At 49.1% G+C, this 19676-nt stretch overlaps 1 protein-coding gene across 3 annotated transcripts in view; it reads left to right on the top strand.

The window, feature by feature from the left end:
- Window positions 1-19676, top strand: part of Dcakd (dephospho-CoA kinase domain containing) — a 33964-nt gene that overhangs the window by 11272 nt on the left and 3016 nt on the right. The window contains exons 1-4 of one of the 3 annotated variants that reach the window (XM_021212863.2): window positions 1990-2110; window positions 16229-16436; window positions 16750-16953; window positions 19209-19296. In XM_021212863.2, coding sequence (XP_021068522.1) covers window positions 16325-16436; window positions 16750-16953; window positions 19209-19296 — 404 coding nt within the window. In that variant the 5' untranslated portion in view covers window positions 1990-2110; window positions 16229-16324. Of the gene's footprint in view, window positions 1-1989; window positions 2111-6930; window positions 7109-16228; window positions 16437-16749; window positions 16954-19208; window positions 19297-19676 lie in introns of those variants that run through there. The other 2 variants (XM_029546458.1, XM_029546457.1) reach the window with 2 other exon arrangements.

The raw sequence follows: 19676 nt of genomic DNA, 5'->3' as shown, positions 1-19676 counted from the left end.
TGCTGTGCCGAGTGTGCAGTGCTGTGCTGAGTGTGCAGTGCTGTGCTGAGTGTGCCACTGCTGTGCTGAGTGTGCAGTGCTGTGCCGAGTGTGCAGTGCTGTGCTGAGTGTGCAGTGCTGTGCTGAGTGTGTAGTGCTATGCTGAGTGTGCCACTGCTGTGCTGAGTGTGCACTGCTGACCGAGAACAACCTTGGGCCGAAAGGGTTCATCTGGTTCACATGTCCTGATTCACAGTCAGCCGAGGGAAGCCGAGGCAGGAACTCAAGCTGGGCAGGATCCCTGAGGTGGGGGCTGATGTCTGGGCCATGGAGGGGTGATGCTTATGGCTTTCTCCTCATGGATTGCTCAGCCTGATTTCTTATAGAACCCAAAGCCATAAGGCCAGAGGTGATCTCACCCCCCAAAGGGCTGTGTTCTCCTACATTAATCACTAAGAAAATGCCCTACAGGTCTTCCTGCCTGCCTACAGCCTGATCTTATAGAGACATATATTTTTCTTTTTCTTTTTTCTTTTTTTCTTTGTTTTGGGACAGAGTGTCTCTGTGTAGCCTTGGCTGTTCTATAACTCACTCTGTAGACCGGCCAGGCTGGCCTCCAGTTCACAGAGACCTACCTGTCTTTGCTTCCTGAGTGCTGAGATAAAAGATGTGTGTTACCACTGCCTGCTAAGGCACATTTTTTAATTGAAAAAAAAAAAAACAACTTCTCCTCTTAGATGATTCTAGCTTTTGACAAGTTTGCATAAAACTAGCCAGAACACCTTGGAAGAGGGTTCACTTTCAAAACGGGACATACAGAGGGAACGGATGGGAAACTCTTGTAAAGGAAAACCATGTATTATAGGAAAGGGTAAAGACCACGAGCAGAAACATTACAGGACGATTTCCAAACTCAGAGGTGGGAAGAACCTCTACTGGAACTCAACAAGGGTTAGTAGACAGTGTTACTACAAATGGGATCTGAAGTAGCTGTGTGCCCATGGCCAGTGCTCCTCAGTATGAGAGCCAGGGCTGACATCTGGAGATCATATGGAAAACCCCAACTATGGGAAACAATAGGGTTTATAACTTAAGACAGGTCTGGCCTCTTGCTCCTGTCCCTGTCATAAATACTATTTAGTACATGGGAAAAGGCTGAATGTGTTGGGAGGAATTCAGAATGATACCTAATTTCTTTTGTCTTAATATGACCGTCCATTTATCTCAAGGTGGTATCTGGTATAACACCATGGTAATAGGCCAGATGGAGCCATTATCCAAAACTAAGAGTTCCAGTAATTCAGATATTGATGAACAGTCTCCCGAATTGGAGCTTTCACCCCCCACAGGAGGTGACTGCTGTAAACTCCCGCTGGCCAGATGAAAGGCTGGAGTTAAAGAGTAGCCAACTGTCTGAGGTGCAGCAGACAACAGAGAAAGTGCTCTATCAAGGTCAAGCGACTGTAAACAGGGAGACTTAAACACCTTATCGGGTGGTTAAGAAGTGTGTTGACACAGTTGGAGGAACTCACTGGGTTGGGAGGCCTTCTTTCTTAATCTGCTCCTCCCACTTCATTAAGCCAGACTGTGGTCCTGATTATTGTAACTTTAGGTAGTGCAGTCCTATTATTAAAACATCACATGTAAAAATATTTCACAGAGAGTTCTAAATGAAGAAAAGGTCAGGTCCTGATCATGATGACTAGTAGTTTTGATAAGTCCTTAGAAGTTTTAAGACTCAGCCTGTGAGCCGTGGTGGCGCACGCCTTAAATCCCAGCACTTGGGAGGTAGAGGCAGGTGGATTTCTGAGTTCGAGGCCAGCCTGGTCTACAGAGTGAGTTCCAGGACAGCCAGGGCTACACAGAGAAACCCTGTCTCGAAAAACAAACAAAAAAAAAAACTAAAAAAGAGAAGAGACTCAACGGCTCTCCAAAACTCGGCCCGACCACGCCCACCTCGTCTCCCGCACGCGACCGGCGCTCTGCCCCGCCTTCCGGTCCCGCCCCTTCCGCTGGCTGGACGTCCGGTCAGCGTGCACGCTCCCGGGTCCCGCCTGTGTGCAGCGAGCCAGCCAGTAAGCGCCGCGGAGATTGGGCTAGAGACGGAGGCTGAGGCCGAGTCGGAGCCCCGGTAGGTAGCGGCGCGGGTGAAGGGAAGCGGCCAACCCCGGGAGGGGGCGGGCGGGGCGGGGTGGCAGCGATGAGCAGCCGCTTTGTTTCGTCGGGTGGCGCCGCGCGGGGCCGGGGTCTGCGCGGGAGACCCCGGCCGGGGCGCGGGATGCTGCGGCCGAGTTGGCGCATTGTGCGCGCCTTTTTTTTTTTTTTTTTTTTCCTCTTCTTTTTTAAAGCACATATTTGTAGCTCACCCCTGGGGCTAACACGCGCGTTTAATCATCATCCTGATAACAAACCTGGGAAACCAAGTGTTATTTCCCCAGGGATAACATTGGAAAGGGATGGAAAATCTGAGATTCCGGCCAAAGCCTCTGCGCTAAAGCACTGGGGTCGGACTCAGTTTTGATTTTTGAATCCAACCTCTGCCTTTTGCAGTCGTGTGACCTTCCTCGCCTCTGCCACCCTTAGTTTGCCCATCTGAAAAATGGGGATGCAATCTATCTCAAGATGCTGATAGATGTTGCTGTTTTGTATCTACCATCTGATATCAGACCTTGTTTTTTTTCCCCCACGGCTTCCTTCCCCAGGGAAGCTAGACTAGTTGATCGTCTGAAGTCTTTTAGTCCGTGGATGGCATGAGTCTCCCACTCATCCACTAGTAAAGGCTCTCACAGAAGGATCCAAGCCAGCGTGACTACGTAATGCAAGACCTTTGGCCCCAGAGGAAGCATAGACATAGCATATCTGGTGTTAACTTACATAGTTTTCACCACTATTATCATCACCCTGAATTACAAGCCATTGCGTTTCAATTTTAAAGATGGCGCATTTGAATGTTTTACATTTTGAGTTTTGTGTGGGGTTGTGTATGTTTTAACTCACAGCTTGGTAAACTGGGAGCTGACCCCATATGGAGTCGCTGTAACTGAGCTGCTAAAGATATGGCAACAGTGAAACGTTTATGATCCTGCAACAACCAGAACCCAGCACTGAGTAACTCCAAGGCTTTCAAGCTGCGTTTGTTAGAATTCCATCCTTGACCTAGCTGCGGCCCTGGTTCCCTGCACAGAATGTGCACTGTGCTTGTTCACAGCCCAGTGCTGTGTCTCCAGAAACAGTGATTTCCTTACAGAAAACAGGGTCCTGATGTTACACCGCTCCTCGGCATCTGTTAAATAAGTACATCTTTGGACAGTATTGGGTTAGAATGTTTTATTTTGCCGGGCAGTGATAGCGCAGGCCTGTCATCCCAGCACTTGGGAGGCAGAGGCAGAGGCAGAGGCAGGTGGCTTTCTTACAGACCAGCCAGGAGATGAGGAAGAAAGGCTAGCCTGAGCCTTCAGCTTCCACCTCCCGATCCTATTTATTATTTAGAGTTGAGGGTCTCGTGGTCATGCTGCTTCCGGCAACTAGCAATGTCGTAGCTGAGGATGACCTTAAGTTCCTGGTCTTCAAGCGTCTAAAGCGCTCGCTGATGGATACAGACACATACTGTGTCAGTACAAGCCCAGAGGAAAGCCCTTTGACATAGTAGCCTCAACCATTACCTCCATATCTGTATGTACGTGTGAATATCCACTTCCTAAATGAAGCCAAGGGTTGTGGTCCAAACCTGTAGTCCCAAGCACTTGGGAGGGAGAGTTCGAAGGAACAGTTCGAGATGATTCTGGGATATGTAGTCAGTTGGTTACATGAGACCCTACCGAAAAAACCGAATAACAAGAAATTTGCTTTGTTTTTTGCAGTACTAGGGATTGAATTCAGGGCAAACACTTGCTGACCAAGTATACCCTGTCAATGAGCTACATTCCCAGTCCAAGAATGTCTGTCTGTCTGTCTCTTAATTTTTTCCCCCTGTATGAGTGGTTGTGCACTATAAAGTGTACTTGGTACCCTTGGGGTCAGAAGAGGGGAGGGTCAGATCCCTTGGAACTGGATGATTGTGAGCCACCATGTGAATGCTGAAATTTGAACCCAGGTCCTCTGTGAGCACAACCAGTGCTCTTAACCACTGGGACATCTCTCCAGCCATTGAGCAACTTTTAAAAATCTTTTAATTAAAAATATATTTTGAAGGAAAATAAAATTTTGGAGGAAGATCTCTAAATTGTTAAGCCAGGCTTGATGTGCATCACCACTTGGGAGGCAGAGGCAGGATCTTTGTGAATCGGAGACCAGCTAGGGCTACATAGAGAACCAGGACGGGGCGGGTGGGTGGCGGGGTTTGGGCAGTAGGATTTGTCACTGTTAGTAGAATTTTTGCATATTAAACTTCTTAATTAATTGGGAAAACCCCTAAGAACTGACTACAGTAGACACCCTGTACTTTGCTGCTGTTGCATATTGACTGGTTGGGAAAGGAGCTCATACAGCTCAGGACTGTGTGGGACCTGTGACAGTTCTCTCACCTCGTCTTCCCTAGGGCCGGCATCAGCCATGAGGCACCATGCCTGCCCAGCTACCTGTTGTATTAAAATGGCAGAAACAGTTCCTGGGGGGGAAGTATGGGGATGGAATTTGTAAAATGCTTTGATCAAACAGTATCTGATCAAAGTAACGAGGGGGGGATCGCTGATAACCACCTGGAGCAGCACCTTCTCAGGCTTCAGGGCAGCCCAGGGCCTGTGGGCGAGTTAGGGAACCGGCTGGTGTTCCTTCATGTAAGATACGATTCTAAAGGAAACATTCACAAGCCATCTCCGCTTTGTCCTACTTAGAAGGTCACTGGAGGGGAAATTATTATCTTAAAAGTTGATGTATTTTCCACAAATGAAGGTTTAAAGGGAAAAATGACTGCTTTTGTGTCTGTACAGATGTTAGGGAGCAACTCCTGGGGAAAGTGTGGGGTTTCGAGCAAAAGTGAGCAAGTGACTCACTCATGTTCCCTAGGCACTGCAGCTAAGAATGTATCTCTAGACCCTCCCACCAGCACTGAAGCTGTGCCTGTAGTGTCGCTTGTTACAGACCTCACACACACACACACACACACACACACACACAGTGCTTAAAAAACGGTTGTTACTATGTGCACACTTAAGGTAACTCTCAGGGTGATGTTTAAGCAGAAAGATGAGGGTGGGGTTTTGCCTGAGCTGAGATCTGAGTTTGCTACTGTTTAGTTAAGATTCTAAAACTTACTTGTAGGATATTGTCAAAGAACTCAAGGATTTAAACATGGCTCCTCTGGAAAGAAATTGTAACATCTAATGTTACAAGATAAAATGGAAAGTTTTTCTTTAAAAGTTAATGTAGGGGGAGGCTGGAGAGATGGCTCAGCCAGTGGGTAAGAGCACTGACTGGTCTCCCAGAGGTCCTGAGTTCAATTCCCAACACTCACGCACTGATGCCCTCTTCTGGTGTGTCTGAAGACAGCTGCAGTGTACTCGTATACATAAAATAAATCTTTTTTTCAAAAAGTCAATGTGTAGAAGAACAGAGTGGAAAATGCTTATTTAGAAATCTTTATAGTGGGCTAGAGAGATGACTCAGCAGTTAAGAGCACTGACTGCTCTTCCAAAGATCCTGAGTTCAAATCCCCGCAACCACATGGTGGCTCACAACCATCCTCTTCTGCTGTGTCTGAAGACAGCTAGTGTACTCACATATAATAGTGAATGAATCTTTGGGCCTGAGCAAGTGGGGCCAGAGGGAGCAGAGGTCCTGAGTTCACGTCCCAGCAACCACATGATCGCTCACAACCATCTGTACAGCTACAATGTACTCATATACATAGCTTGTGGACGTTGTACATCGTGGTGCGGAGCCTAGTGCGCACCACGATGTACAGCTTTAGTTACAGATGACTTTACATTGAAAATAACCTTCCTGAAGATTTAATTGTAGGAGTTAAAATTGGTCATCTGAAGTCATCGGACACAGTGTTAGGACATCGTTTTCTTTTTACTTTATTTTATTTTTTTGTTTTTTTTCGAGACAGGGTTTCTCTGTGTAGCCCTGACTGTCCTGGAACTCACTTTGTAGACCAGGCTGGCCTTGAACTCTGAAGTCCGCCTGCCTCTGCCTCCCAATTGCTGGGATTAAAGGCATGCACCACCACACCCAGCCTTTTTACTTTTTTGAGCCAAGGTTTCTCTATGCCCTGGCTGTCCTGGAACTAGCACTAGAGACCAGGTTGGCCTCGAACTCACAGAGATCCTCCTGCCTCTGCGTCTTTAGTACAAGGATTAGAGGCGTGCACCACCACGAATGGCCTTCTTTACTGGTTTTTTTTTTGTTTTTTAGGTTTTTCGAGACAGGGTTTCTCTGTGTAGCCCTGGCTGTCCTGGAACTCACTTTGTAGACCAGGCTGGTCTCGAACTCAGAAATCCTCCTGTCTCTGCCTCCCGAGTGCTGGGATTAAAGGCGTGCGCCACCACACCCGGCTATTTCTTTACTGTTTTTAATCCTAAAAACTATATTGGGTTTATAAGCTGTTATCTTTGCCGTTAAAGTTCAGTTTTCAGGACCGGGCCGATGACTCAGTGGGTAAAAACACTTGGCTGTGCAAGTGTGAAGACCCGAGTTTGGATCCCCAGCTAGGCAAGAAAAGGCCAAGTGTGGTGGCACACACCTTTGATTCCACCACTCAAGGGGCAGAGGCAGGTGGATCTCTGAGTTCAGGGCCAGTCTGGTCTACATAGTCAGTTCCAGGACAGGGCTACACAGACCCTGTCTTGAAAAAGAACGTCAAACATAAATAAATGAATAAATAAATAAAATAAATAAAAGGATCTTAGTTGCAGTCTCATCCCTGCCATTTTGTGCTGCCTGCTGATGGGAAGCAGTTGGTAATTTCTGCATTGATAGTTTCTTGGACTTGGTTTTACCCTTGAAGAGGTCACATTATGTGACCCTTGGCTAGCGCCACCCTTATCTCTACCTGTGTTTTGGGATTTCAGCTGTGTGCTGTCACACCTGGCTTAGCATTGTTGATTCTAAAATCAAGATATCCATCAACTTGGAAAGAGAGATGTTCCTGTTCCGCCGATTAGCCAGGATGAAAGACTTCTGTAAAGTAAGCAAGCTCCGTGTGCCCAGCTCCTTGCCATACGGAGTCGCTCACAAGATGTCAAGTAAAAGGGAAGGGAGGGGGTGGGTGGGTGGGAGAGACGGCTGTCTAGCTCAGGGTGCTTGCTGCTCTTCAGAGGACCCGAGCTGATTCCCCAACACCCACACTGGACAATTCAGCCACCTGTAGTTTCAGCCCCAGAGGATTTGACACCTTCTGTTCTTGGTGACCTACACACACATGGCATATTATACTTACAGAGCTGTATACACATAAAAGGAAATAGAAGGTAAGGATTGGAGAGGTGGCTCTGTCGGTAAAGGTGTCCACTGCCAAGCCTCATAGCCTGAGTCCAGTCTCTGGGCTTCACACGGTGGGAGGAGGAAACACTCCCTCCCACGGTGGTCCTCTGACCACAAGCGTCTGTGGCATCTGAACACACAGCCTGTAAAAATCTCAGGCAACAATGGGTCACTAGAGGAGAATGATTTTTGTGTGACATCAGCCATAGGATAGGTTTGAGGGGAGTAGGTGAAAGGTCAGAGGTTAGGTTCATAAATAGGAACCAGGCAGGCCCAACAGGATGGCTTTGTCCTAGATTCCCATCAGATTCTCTTAATTTTAAAACTAGCCACAAAAACCGAGCTGGAGAGGTGGCTCTGCAGTTAAGATCAGTTGGTATTTTGGGAGAGGAGAAGGCTTTGGTTCCCAGCACACACATCAGGCGGCTTAACTGTAACTCCAGTTCCAGCAGACCCCGGGGCCCTTTCAGGTCTCTGCGAGCACCAGGCATACCTGTGCTACACACACGTACAAGTGGGCGAACCTGCTCAGAAAAACGAAATACTTATTTTTTGAAGATGAATGCGATAAATATGGTTGTTGACTTTTAGTAAACAGTTAAACTATATGTGCCCTAGTGAAGGCCCAGCTGCTAAAGGAGCTTGGTGCCAAGCTGACAACCTGAGTTTGAGCTCTTCCTCCCCACCCCCTAACAGGTAATTTTTAAACTTTTTTTTTTTTAAAGATTTATTTATTATTATATCTAATTACACTGTAGCTGTCTCCAGATGCACCAGAAGAGGTCGTCAGATCTCATTACGGATGGTTGTGAGCCACCATGTGGTTGCTGGGATTTGAACTCAGGACCTTCAGAAGAGCAGTCAGTTCTCTTAAGCACTGAGCCATCTCTCCAGCCCCCAATTTTTAAACTTTTAACATTAAATCTTGGGGCAGAGAGGTAGCTCAGCAGTTAAGAACACTTGCCCCCTCAGGGTCGTTCACAAATATCTGTAACTCCAGTTTCCAAGAATCTAATGCCTTCTGACCTCTGGACACCAAGCCACACATCTGGCACGCAAACACACACAAAATATATCAATGTAGTAAAAAATTTTTAAATAAATCTTAGATGATACTTGAAGTACTGCAGGATGTAGATCATTTCTAATGTTTTTCATTAGAGACAGGCTCTCTCTGTAGCCTTCGCTGTCCTAGAGCTCACCACGCAGACCAAGCTGGCCTCAGACTTAGAGATCCCTTGCCTCTGGCTCCCAGGCTCTGGGATTAAAGATGTGCACCAGCATGCCTACCTAAAATTGTTTTTAAAGGTTTGTCTATGTGTATGTCTGTTTTAAGTTTTGCCTGTCTGTCTTGTCTGTCTGTCTGTGTACCATTTATGCAGTACCCAAGGAGGCCAGAAGAGGGCATTGCATTCCCTGGAAGGAGCTGTGGTGGTTGCAAATGGCAGTATGTGCTGGAAATAAACCCAGGGTCTGTTACAGCAGCAGGTGCTCTCAACCACTGATTCAGCGCTCCACCACTTTTAGTTTTTGAAACAGGGTCTCATTATGTAGCCTAGGCTGGCGTGCATGGAACTTACTAGACATATCAGGCTCCCAGCCTGGCTGGAATGTTGCCTATTATAAATATTCAGTAAAAAGTGGCAGAAATGTCTAATGGTTTTTTCCAAGAAAAAGGAGCCAATTAAAGGTCTTCTTTTTTCCCCCTATGGAACTCAAATCAACTTAACATTTAAAAAAATTTTTTTTGTTAGTTTTTTTTTCTTTCTTTCTTTCTTTTTGTTTTTTAAAGACAGGATTTCTGTGTAGACCAAACTGTCCTCGAACTCTAGACCAGACTGACCTAGGACTCACAGATCCGCCCGTCTCTGCCTCCTGAGTGCTGGGATTAAAGGCATGTGCCTCCACCCACGTAGGTATTTTGTTGTTGTTGTTTTACATTACACTGTATGTTGTGTGTAGGTCAGAGGACAACTTGTGCAGAGGCAGAGGTTGTGTTTCCCTCCACCTTGTAGAGCCAAGGTCGTCGGGCTTGGCTGCAAGTGCCTTTTCACACCAGACCACTTGGAGTGGCCCAGCCTTGAGCGCTGACACCTCCCTGTCTCCTTTCCGGGCTCCATAGTTCTGAGGTTTCAAGTATGAGCCGCCGCCCTGATTTATGCAGTGCTAGGATACCATCCAGCCCTCTGCCAGCTGAGCTAAGCGTTTCTATAAGCCCTTCCTCTGTTTACCCGTTAGGAACCCCACTGCTCAGCGTGCACTAGACCCCGTGTGCAGGTACTGCTTGGTTCTTTGCATTGTGCATAAGAGATGAACGCGTATGTTGGATGTCCAGAACCCAGGGTGCGATGAAGTTTTGAGCTGCAGTATAGATTTTGAGCACAAGGAGAAACGCTTTGGGTTCGTTTTTATTTATGTTGGCCATGCGCATTCATAATATTTAGACTGCCGCAAGTTTTTGAAACCCCCACATTCAGTTACATAGGCGTATATGGGTTGCTACCTACAGCTTACAAGTGGCTGGATTCTAGTAGTGAGGCAGGAGACTGTCGTGTGTTGGGTGGGGATAAATTAGTGCTGTGAAAAGAAGTGAAGCAGGCACTAGAGCAAACGGGTGCTGGGGTTTTTTGTTTGGTTTTTAAAACTCATTCTGTAGACAGGGCTGTCCTGGAACTCACAGGATGCTGCTGTATCCACTTGACAGTGAGAGGAGGGTGGAGTGGAGAGTGCTTGCTGGCTTTTTAGTCAAATATTGGTGTGTGTGTGTGTGTGTGTGTGTGTGTCTGTCTGTCTGTCTGTCTGTCTGAGTCTGAGAGTGAGGGCGCCTGCTCTACCGTGTGCTTAGAGGTCAGCTGAGGAGTTGGTTCTCCTAACCAAGGGTTCCAGGATTATCAGACTCAGGCTCGATAGGCAGGCCCTTTGACCTACTGAACCTTCTTACCTACAGGAACGCTTTCTTTTCTGGGAGCTGCTCAGCATGGTCAAGCAGCTCTGTGACCAGCAAGGAGAGCTACTTAGGGGAAGAATGATGGGGAACCCACGGTGGGGCATCCTGTGCCCTTGAGGCCTGTGAAGGGCTGCAAGGCCCTGACTTACACTGGAGGGATTCCTGGACAGTTGTGTTTTGCTTTTCAGAGTGGGTTTCTCTGTGTAGCCCTGGCTATTCTGAAACTCTCTCTAGACCAGGCTGGCCTCAAACTCAAAGACCCACCCACCTTTGCCTCCCAAAGGCTCACGCCCTTTAATCCACTGCCCAAGTTCCTGGAGAGTTGTAAACTGAGGGCTGATCTGAACTGACACTGGACCAGCAGATTTGATCCCAGGAGTCCAGGCAGGAGAAACCCACGCCCGGAAGTTGTTACAGCACCTCCACACTCAAGCTGTGACATTCTGAGCTTCCCCCTCACCTCTTTTCCTCCCCTTCTTTAACATACATTTCCTTCCTTCCTTCCCCCCTCCCTCCCTCCCTTCCTTTCTTCCTTTATTCTTGAGATGGACTCTTACTGTGTTCCCCAAGAAAGATGGGAGGCTTCAGTGCCTGGGTGACATCACATTCTACATTGGGAAGATGAAGTGACCTCTGTCCTCTAATTCTGACACCTGTGAGAAGTCATTACTGATCCTACTTTTTTTCTCAATTAAAGGGAAGTTCAGAACACGGAAGGAAATTGCCCAAGGCCTTTCTGATTACAAAGCCTCTTGGCGTGGGCCTTCCCCCTGACTCTTTCTGCATTAATGTCTGCATAGCAGTCCAGTCCCCGCCCATTCATAGATGCTTCTTGAGGTGCTGGTTTGTGATGAGACCATGTCCTCCCTTCTCTTGCTTTGGGTAGGAGGAAAGGGAGCTGATTCCCAACCCCCTCTGACCATTCCCTCCAGGTCATTCGCAGCCCAGAGAAAGTGGTGATGTGATAGACCTAGCAGAGAGGAGGACTTGGACTGTGGTTTAAGCAGCAAGCCCTCACCAATAATGACCGATTAGGAGTGCAGAAAGTGTGTAAAAATAGCGCTTAATAGTTAACCAGCAAACAATATATTTTTGCAGTCATTGGGTCCACAAGAAAATAATTGGATCCCAAGGCAGGAATGACTCGTTTTGTTGAATGATTATATTGATCATTGGAGGAAAATGGATACATCCCTTCTGGAGAGCAATTGAAAGAAAGAAGTGGCCAGCTGGCCAGACATGCCCAGTGTGACACCCTGAGGAGTGAGCTGCACACTAATGAGCAGCCAGGTCCTGGCAGAGGGCAAGTAGACGGGCCTCACCTGGTATGCAGCTTTTCCTGGGAAAGAGGGCGTGGTTACCCAGGTGTCAGTTCTTCCTAGCTAACCCACTGAGTACTTTGAGCCCTGCCCCCACCTCAGCCCCACCCCAGTGATTTGCTAACAGTTATCACCATGCTCAGATGACATAGAAAGCAGACCAAGAGCCTGATTCTAGCCCCCGGTGTGCTACTTAGAGGAGAGTGATCCTAATGGTTTCCCCTCTCCTGGTCAGTCATTGTATGAGTGGTTGCTATAGATTCCCTCTAAGTGGGCGTGGTTGTATGTACCTGCTGTCCCGGGTAGAGAGGATTGCCCCAAGTTAGAGGCTAGCCTAAGCCACGTTGGAAGACCACATCTCACAAACCATCCCCTTTACACAAAAGTATGTGCCCTTAGATCCGAATTACATACGAAGAAACTGAGTCGAAGAAAGGTTAAGTGGTTTACTAGTGTTGCCCACCTATTAAGTGAGACATTGGACGTCATACAAGATGCTGGAGATGGGAACAATAATGGTTTGTGGCTTCGTGGAACTCGTTTTATCTGACACTTTAAAATAGTCATGCACAGTGGCTGACAAATGGCCCGGGGAGCTTGTCTTGGTCACAGGGGGCCCAAGTTTGAATCCCTGCAACCAGTTGCCTGTAACGCCAGCTCCAGTGCCTCTGGACTCTGCAGGCACCCACATTTACATGCTCATAATTAAATCTTTTAAAAGTTGTCATATACAAAAAGTCACGAAAGTACAAAGCATGAGGAATATGTGGGAGGGAGCATGAATAGACTGGAGGGCAGTCAACTGGTGGGGCCTCACTCACACAGACCTCTCCTGTCCCTCATCCAAGACAGCAAGTGCCCTCTGTTCTCTTTCCACCATCAAAGCTTTCGCTCCAGCCTGACTCCAGCCTGAGCTGCATGACGGTCGGGTAGGGTCCTTAACAATGGTCTAAGTCAGACTGCAAGGGTTGTTGAGAACAGCATGCACAGAGACCTAAGCCACGTGCCCACAGGGAGAGGGAGGCCTGACATCAAACGGTCCTGTAGTAATGATCTTAGCTCCAGAAAGTTAAGTGGGGTCTGTCTGGCCTGTGGAGTTGGACCAGCAGTGAGGCTCCTTTGGAGGTAGCCCGAGCACTTTCTCAAAGAGAAACCAGAGGAAGTTCCAAGAGTGCTGGCCCCAAGAGGGAGCAATGGGGTGACATATCGGGAGTAGCTCAGTTCAAGAGTATACCCACCATATCTGCAAAGCACAGTAGTGTGGAACTTCCTCTTGGGCCTTTAGGCTCACCACAAATTTGAGGTACAGACCCTGCTGTCTCCAAGTCTGTCTTTGCTTCCCATTTTCTTTGTACCTGTGCCTCCTCTGGGACCAGAGTCCTGCTTTTCTGCCAGCTTTGGCTGCTGAATCCCTGGTGCTGGCTTCCATTTCCCTTCGGGACCTTTAGCTTTCCTCCAGCCAAGCCAGCTCTGAGAATGGCCTTGGGCCAGCAAGGTGGCTTATTAGGTAAAAGTACCTGTCACCAAGCCTGACGGCTGAGTTCCTCTGACCTACACACGTGCACATACATGCAACATACAAACATGATACATACAACTTTGGTTTTGATTTTTTTAGACAGTCTCATTTAGTAACCCTGGCCATCTTGGAACTTGTTCTGTGGACCAGGCAGGCCTCAAATTCACAGAGATCCTCCTGCCTCTACCTCTAGAGTGCTGGGAATAAAGGTGTGAACCAACCAAGGCCAAGGCCTCTGTCGGTTGTGGTGTTCCTTGATTTACCAGCTAAGCTACACCTCTGTGTAGCCCACAGCCTTCCCTGTTAGCCAGTGCTTTGAGCCTGGCTGGTTCTCCATCTTTTCTTGAAAGTCTTGTAGAGGACTGAGATTTGGCCAGGCCTAGAAGTGCTGTGAAGTAGATTCTAGAAAATAATGGCTTGATTGGCAACGTAGGTTGTTAAAGGTGGTCGTTTGTTCATGTGCACTCGGGGGTCTGTCGATGGGTTTGAATGGTACTCGGTTTCTGCCTTGCTATGCTTTGAAAGGCCAGTGGGCTCTTGCTTCAGCCTCCTTTCAGGCAGGGCCTAATATATGCACAGCCTGGGGTCCCAAGGGGCTTTTGGGCCAGGCCAGGGCCAGCATCATCTGACCGTCCCGCTCCACTCACCACCAGCCGGCTCTGTTCCCCCCAGCTGGCTTCATTTGCTCTGGTCTGTCTGCAGTTTTCCCACAGGGAAACCTGGAGGTTTCCATGGGTTGTTTGAGAGGTTCCTGGCACATTGCTACAAAGCACAGAGGAGCTTAGTCAACAGCTGGAGAGGGAATGAGTCACCCAGGGCTTGCTGGACAGGAACAGCTGGTTCTTATCCATCCCCTTCAAGCCGGCAGCCAAGAGCCTCCCCCTGCATGTGTTCCTTCAGGCTTCCAGCTAAAGGCAAAGTGGCTGGCAGTTTCTGCAGATGGAAGTCCAAGGCACTCAAAAGGGTAGCTGCTCATTTGGTTGCCATGGGAGCCTGCACTTTCCATGTGTCTTGATCATTGTGAGCAAGCACCCTCCCTCCCTTTCTGCAGAACAAAACAGTATGATAATCGAGAAACCAGCCACTGGGAAGGATGTACATGCTTATAACCCCAGTGCTTGGGAGGATCAGGAGTTCAAGGTCATCCTCGGCTATATAGTAACCAGAGCTAGCCTGGGCAGGTCCCTTCCTCTGCTCACTATCTGCTGCTATAAAAGTGTGAGGATCTAGTCTGAGCCCTGCCATTCACCAGAGTTGCTCTATCCCCAGAGATTGTGATTGCATCCATAAATATGTGTGTGAGTGCCTTGTATGCATATATGCATGTTTGCCAGGTATGTGCCTGGTACCTGCAGGAGCCAGAAGAGGGTGGCAGATTCCTGGAACTGGAATTACAAATGGTTGTGAGCCACCCCGTAGGTGCTAGGAATCGAAACCAGAGCCTCTGCAAGAGGAGCAGCAAGTGTTCAAACCGAGTCAGGGTCTTGCTATGTATACCAGGCTGGCCTCAAACTTATAACAAATGCCCTACCTTCTGAGTGCTGAAATACAGGAGTATGCCTCACCCAGGAAGAATTAAGTTAAATCAAGGTTGTGGGCCATTTCAGAAAGTGTTGGAAATTCTGCCCTATTCTAAGACCAAATTAATTTTTTTTTTTTTTGATGAAATTCAAGTCAGCAACTCAAACAGTAATTTCAGAATCAAACACTCGGGTACTATACTCCAACCATTCACTAATTTCATCCTTAAATACTAAAGAATGGCAGTAGAGAAATATTCTTTTCTTTCTGTAATTAAACCACTGTGTTTCTGTACGAGTAGGTAATTTTGTGCACAGAGGGAAAACACTGCAATTCCTAACACAGTAGTCTCCCATAGGTGCTTCCAGCAGTGTTTGCTGGCATTTGGATAGCAGCATGGCACTCGCCCTGAAATCACGGCATGGCCAAGAGCTGCCGGACACACACAGCCATTTTAAAAGTTGTGCTATAGTTGTTTAAGTGGGTGTTTGGGCGCACATACAGAGACCAGAGGACAGCTCTCAGGAGAGGAGGTTCTCTCCTCCCACCGTGTGGGTCCCAGGGATCCCAGGCAGTCGGGGACAGAAGGCACCTTTGCCTGCTGAGCTACCTCACTGGTCCTCCCGCCCATCTCGTAGTTTTGTTTTGTTCACTTTTAGAAATAAAGTCTAATCCAGGCTGTCCGGGATCTTACCACATAGCCCCGTCTTCTGGTCTATAAAGTTCTGAGTGCTGGTGTTAGAGTGTCTCGCTGTTGTGCCTAGTGGAAAAGCCGCTCTTGAGGGACAGCAACAGGGATAGCAGATGGAGATACAGAATGTGACATTCTGTCAGAAGGGTCCTCTGGTCAAGAGGGACACGACCAGGGGGTGACAGTACCCTCAGGCTAACTTGTAAATTGTGGCATTCTTTAGTCTCTGTTTGGACTCCAGTCTGTGGGAGATGCCCCTGACCTGTGTGAGAATGAGCTAGGCACATGGAAACTTGTAGGCTGCTTTCTTGTTATCCCGTGCCACACCCGAGTGACTGCTTCCCCCTCTTGTCTGATGTGTCTTCAGGAGAGGCAAACTCATTTCCATGTGGGCTCAGGCAAGGTATAATTAGGACAGTAAATCTGTAGGTTAACAAAAGTGGTTTTGACAGATTTCAGGCCCTACTAAGAAGGGCATATACACAATGTATTAAAAAATGTAATTAAAAAAAAAAAAGATTTAAAGAAACCGAGAGCCGTGGCACAGACCTTTATTTAATAACCGGTGCTCAGAGACCTAAAGCAGAAGGCTGGTGAGTTCAAGGCCTGCAGGGACACACTAATGAGCCCCTGGGGACATGGCTTATTAGTCGAGCACTTGCCTGGCATGTACAAGGCACTAATGTCCAGCTCATACCAACACCCACAGTCCTGGAATTTAACTCTCAAAAGCAGCCCCAGATCTCCCCACGCCCAGGGCTAGGCCTTGCCCAACCTTGTGTCTCCGTGCCCACTGCTGACCAGGCCTGTATGTCTCTTAACAATAGGATTTCCCAGCCTGGTGGAGCAGCTGACTGGTGAGTGGGCCACTGTCCCGTGCTTCCTGGCTCGTACCTTGTCTGTCTTCTCTCTCTCCTGGGAAGATGTTCCTGGTGGGCCTGACTGGAGGCATCGCCTCAGGCAAGAGCTCCGTCATCCAGGTGTTCCAGCAGCTGGGCTGTGCTGTGATCGACGTGGACGTCATTGCGAGGCACAGTGAGTGTACTGCAGAGTCCCCTGTGCTTCCATGGTTAGACTGTGTCTTCTTAGAGTGTCCTGGCCCCGCTAGTCCCGGAGGTTCTTCTGCTTATTCTTCATCCTCCTCAAGATCCAGTCATCCTAAACTCAGCTCCATCGAGGGCTTGAGGGAGTCCTGTGCTCTGCTCTGCCCCTTTGTTTATCTTGGCTCCAAATGAGGGAAGGAGCCTTGGATTCCCCCACCAGTCTGCCCCTCTGGTCACTGGGGTGGGGGTGGGGGACTTCTGGATCGCCAGAGGCTCTGGAACGACCCAACTTCTTCATACCCCAGTTGTACAGCCAGGGTACCCTGCCCACCGGCGTATAGTAGAGGCCTTTGGCACTGAAGTCTTGCTGGAGAATGGCGACATCGACCGCAAGGTCCTCGGAGACCTGATCTTCAACCAGCCTGACCGTCGGCAGCTGCTCAACTCCATCACCCACCCTGAGATCCGGAAGGAAATGATGAAAGAGACCTTCAAGTACTTTCTCCGAGGTGAGACTCCAGATGACCTCCTGACAGCAGGGGCCTTTCTCTGAGGCTGGGCCAGGCCAGGAGCTGGCTGACTAAAGGCTTAGTGGTCTAGCTCCCTCTGTCGGTCACAGTGTGGAGACTCCTTCCTGGAGAGTATGAGGTCAAATGTCCTGTGTAACCACGGCCAGGCCCCTTGTCCTTCATGCCTCAGGTTCCTGTGTATGCAGTAGGGAATGTCCCCCTAGCATGTCCTCTGGTCAGTACTTCCCTCTGAGAGACATCAATGAAAGCATCTATATTGTTGACCGAAACCTGTCCCTCATCCCTGTGCTGGACAGGCCGAGCTGCCTCCTAGCACGTGCTTCTGTACATGCGCTCCTGCTGTTTGTCCCCAACACACTGCCTCTGTCCTCCTTCCAGGCCTGCCAGGCCACCACTGTGCCACTGCTCCCTCTGCCCACCCTGCCTGGCAGAGCCTTCTGCCTTTCCTTCCTGCCCTTTCCATTTGCTCCCAGGCCAGCTCTGAGTACACTTGCAGGGCCGCGAGGCGCCGATGGTGGCTTCCCCTTTCTGAAATTAAGCATCGGATAATGTCACCAGCTCCAGAGCTCTCCTGTAGTGCCAGCCACCCAGCCTCCCCACCTCCCCAGCCAGCACCACTTAAATAAAAGCCAGAAAGCTCTTTTCAGTTCGATAAGGTGAAAAATGGGGACGACAGCTGTGGCTTCCACAGTCCCAGCTTTTCCCCGATGAGTTTAACAAATACAACTGTCAAAGTTGGTATAATCACATGTCAGATAAGATCAGCAGCTGCTGGGAGGTCTCTGCGTAGGCAGGCGGATGTCTTAATAGAGTCAGGGTAGTTTGCAGGGCTTATCAAGTAGGAGGCATGTGACAGCTGAATAGCCCTTTACCGGTGAACCAAAGAGCTGGCTTCCAGCTCCCAAGAGGGACCCGGGAGAAAGGACAGTGAGAGGAGAGCGGGGGAGGGAGGGGACAGGAAAGGGAGATAAGGGGCCCAGGGAGAACCTGATCTTTTCTGTGGCTCGGTGCTGGAGAGGTTGAGCCGGGAGGTGCAGGGGCACAATGCCAGCTTCACTCCCTCCTAGAAACAATAGCAGTAACACCTATCATTTAGGGGGCACTTAGCTGAGGGGCCTGGCTACTGCTCAGTGGTTACACGCCGTCAGCTGTGCCCAGCACCCTGGGGAGCAGGCATCCATTCATTCATTACATAGATTAGTCCTGCTAAGGACGTGCGGTCATGTGGGGTGCTGCAAACCAAGGTGTGTCAGCAGAGTCAGGACCCCAACACCCTCATCAGCCAAGGCTTTTCAGGCTTCCTGAGCACAGGTTGTGGGGAGCAGTAACCCCAGCAGCTAGTGTGCAGTTTTGTGGTTGAGAGTGTAGGGCAAAACACCTCCAGCTGGGGTCTCTGAGTGACCCCAGTCCTTGTCCTCTCCTACCGCCTTTTGCCCCTCCCAACTCTGTTCATCCACAAAGGGCCCAAGGAGCAGCAGAAGGACACATATAACTGTTAGATGTGCCCGCCCACGACGTGCGGGGACATCACCTCTCTCTAGCTCCAGCTGTGGGAGGGCCCGGAGTGCGTTTTCTCCATTGAGGGAATCCTGTAGTTAGCACAAACTACCCTTGCTGCTCTGGTATGGTACAGGTGTCTCACAGAAAGTCACAGAGGTAGCCATTGGGACTCCTTAAAAAGGCCATGTCTGGACCTGGCTTCCAAGAACTGGCTTCTCCTTTAAGGTTTTTTTGAGCCAGTGTGAAATGAAATGGGACAGCGAGGCCTCAGCATCCGCCTGAAACCCTTCCCAGTCTCCTACAGCCCTTGCTATGTCTCGCTTCTGGTTGGAAATAACTTGTGTAGTTGAAGATGAAGGTTTACCCTGGGCACCTAGTCCTCCCATCTGGTCTGCACAGGAGAACGTCCCAGTTCCTTGGGTTCTGCTGCTCCTCATCTGAAGCTCCTCGCCCCCACCTCCTCAATACAAGTAACCACGTCTTGCCTGCTTTTCAAAGCCAGTGCAAATGCCAGCCCTTCTCCAAGGTCTTCCCTGACCAGCCAGCCAGAAGTTATTTTCTGCAGCATTCTGCTCTGAATGGCATTGGGACTCGCTGGCACTCAGGGTCTGTCTGTCCTTGGAAGGTCTCCCGTCTGCTAGGGCACTCTCTGTGGCAGGGCCTGGTCACAAGCATCCTTCCTGGTGTCCCTGCAGAACTGACCTTGGGAGTTTTGCATCTCTCCCTCTCCCCAGGGTATCGGTACGTGATTCTGGACATCCCCCTCCTGTTTGAGACCAAGAAGCTACTCAAGTACATGAAGCACACAGTGGTAGTGTACTGGTGAGTGTGACGCAGAGCCTGGATGACGGGGGCCGGAAAGGACACTTAGAGTAAGGTGTACCTGGAAAACATCCCTGTACACCTTTCTCAGGAGGTGGCCAAAGCACAAGGTGGGTTGGGGTAGTGGTACCCAAGCAAGCCTACAGACACCAGCCTTTGTACCTGGTCCTGTCGAACCTGGGGCGGGTGTGAGAGAAGAGGGACCCAGGCTTCTCTGGTGTTTGGGAAGAGTTCTCCCTGCTGGCTGTTGGAGACAAATCGGTTGGGCTGCCTGGGTTTGCTTCTAGTCATCCTGTTACTCACTGGCCTCACTGGCTCCCTTCTTCCTCCTAGAGCACGTCACATATTTTCTTCTTCTTTTTCTTTTTCTTTTTCTTTTT

Source organism: Mus pahari, chromosome 14, assembly GCF_900095145.1.
Source record: "Mus pahari chromosome 14, PAHARI_EIJ_v1.1, whole genome shotgun sequence".
Classification (NCBI taxonomy): domain Eukaryota; kingdom Metazoa; phylum Chordata; class Mammalia; order Rodentia; family Muridae; genus Mus; species Mus pahari.
This window is presented reverse-complemented; position numbering and strand designations above follow the sequence as displayed.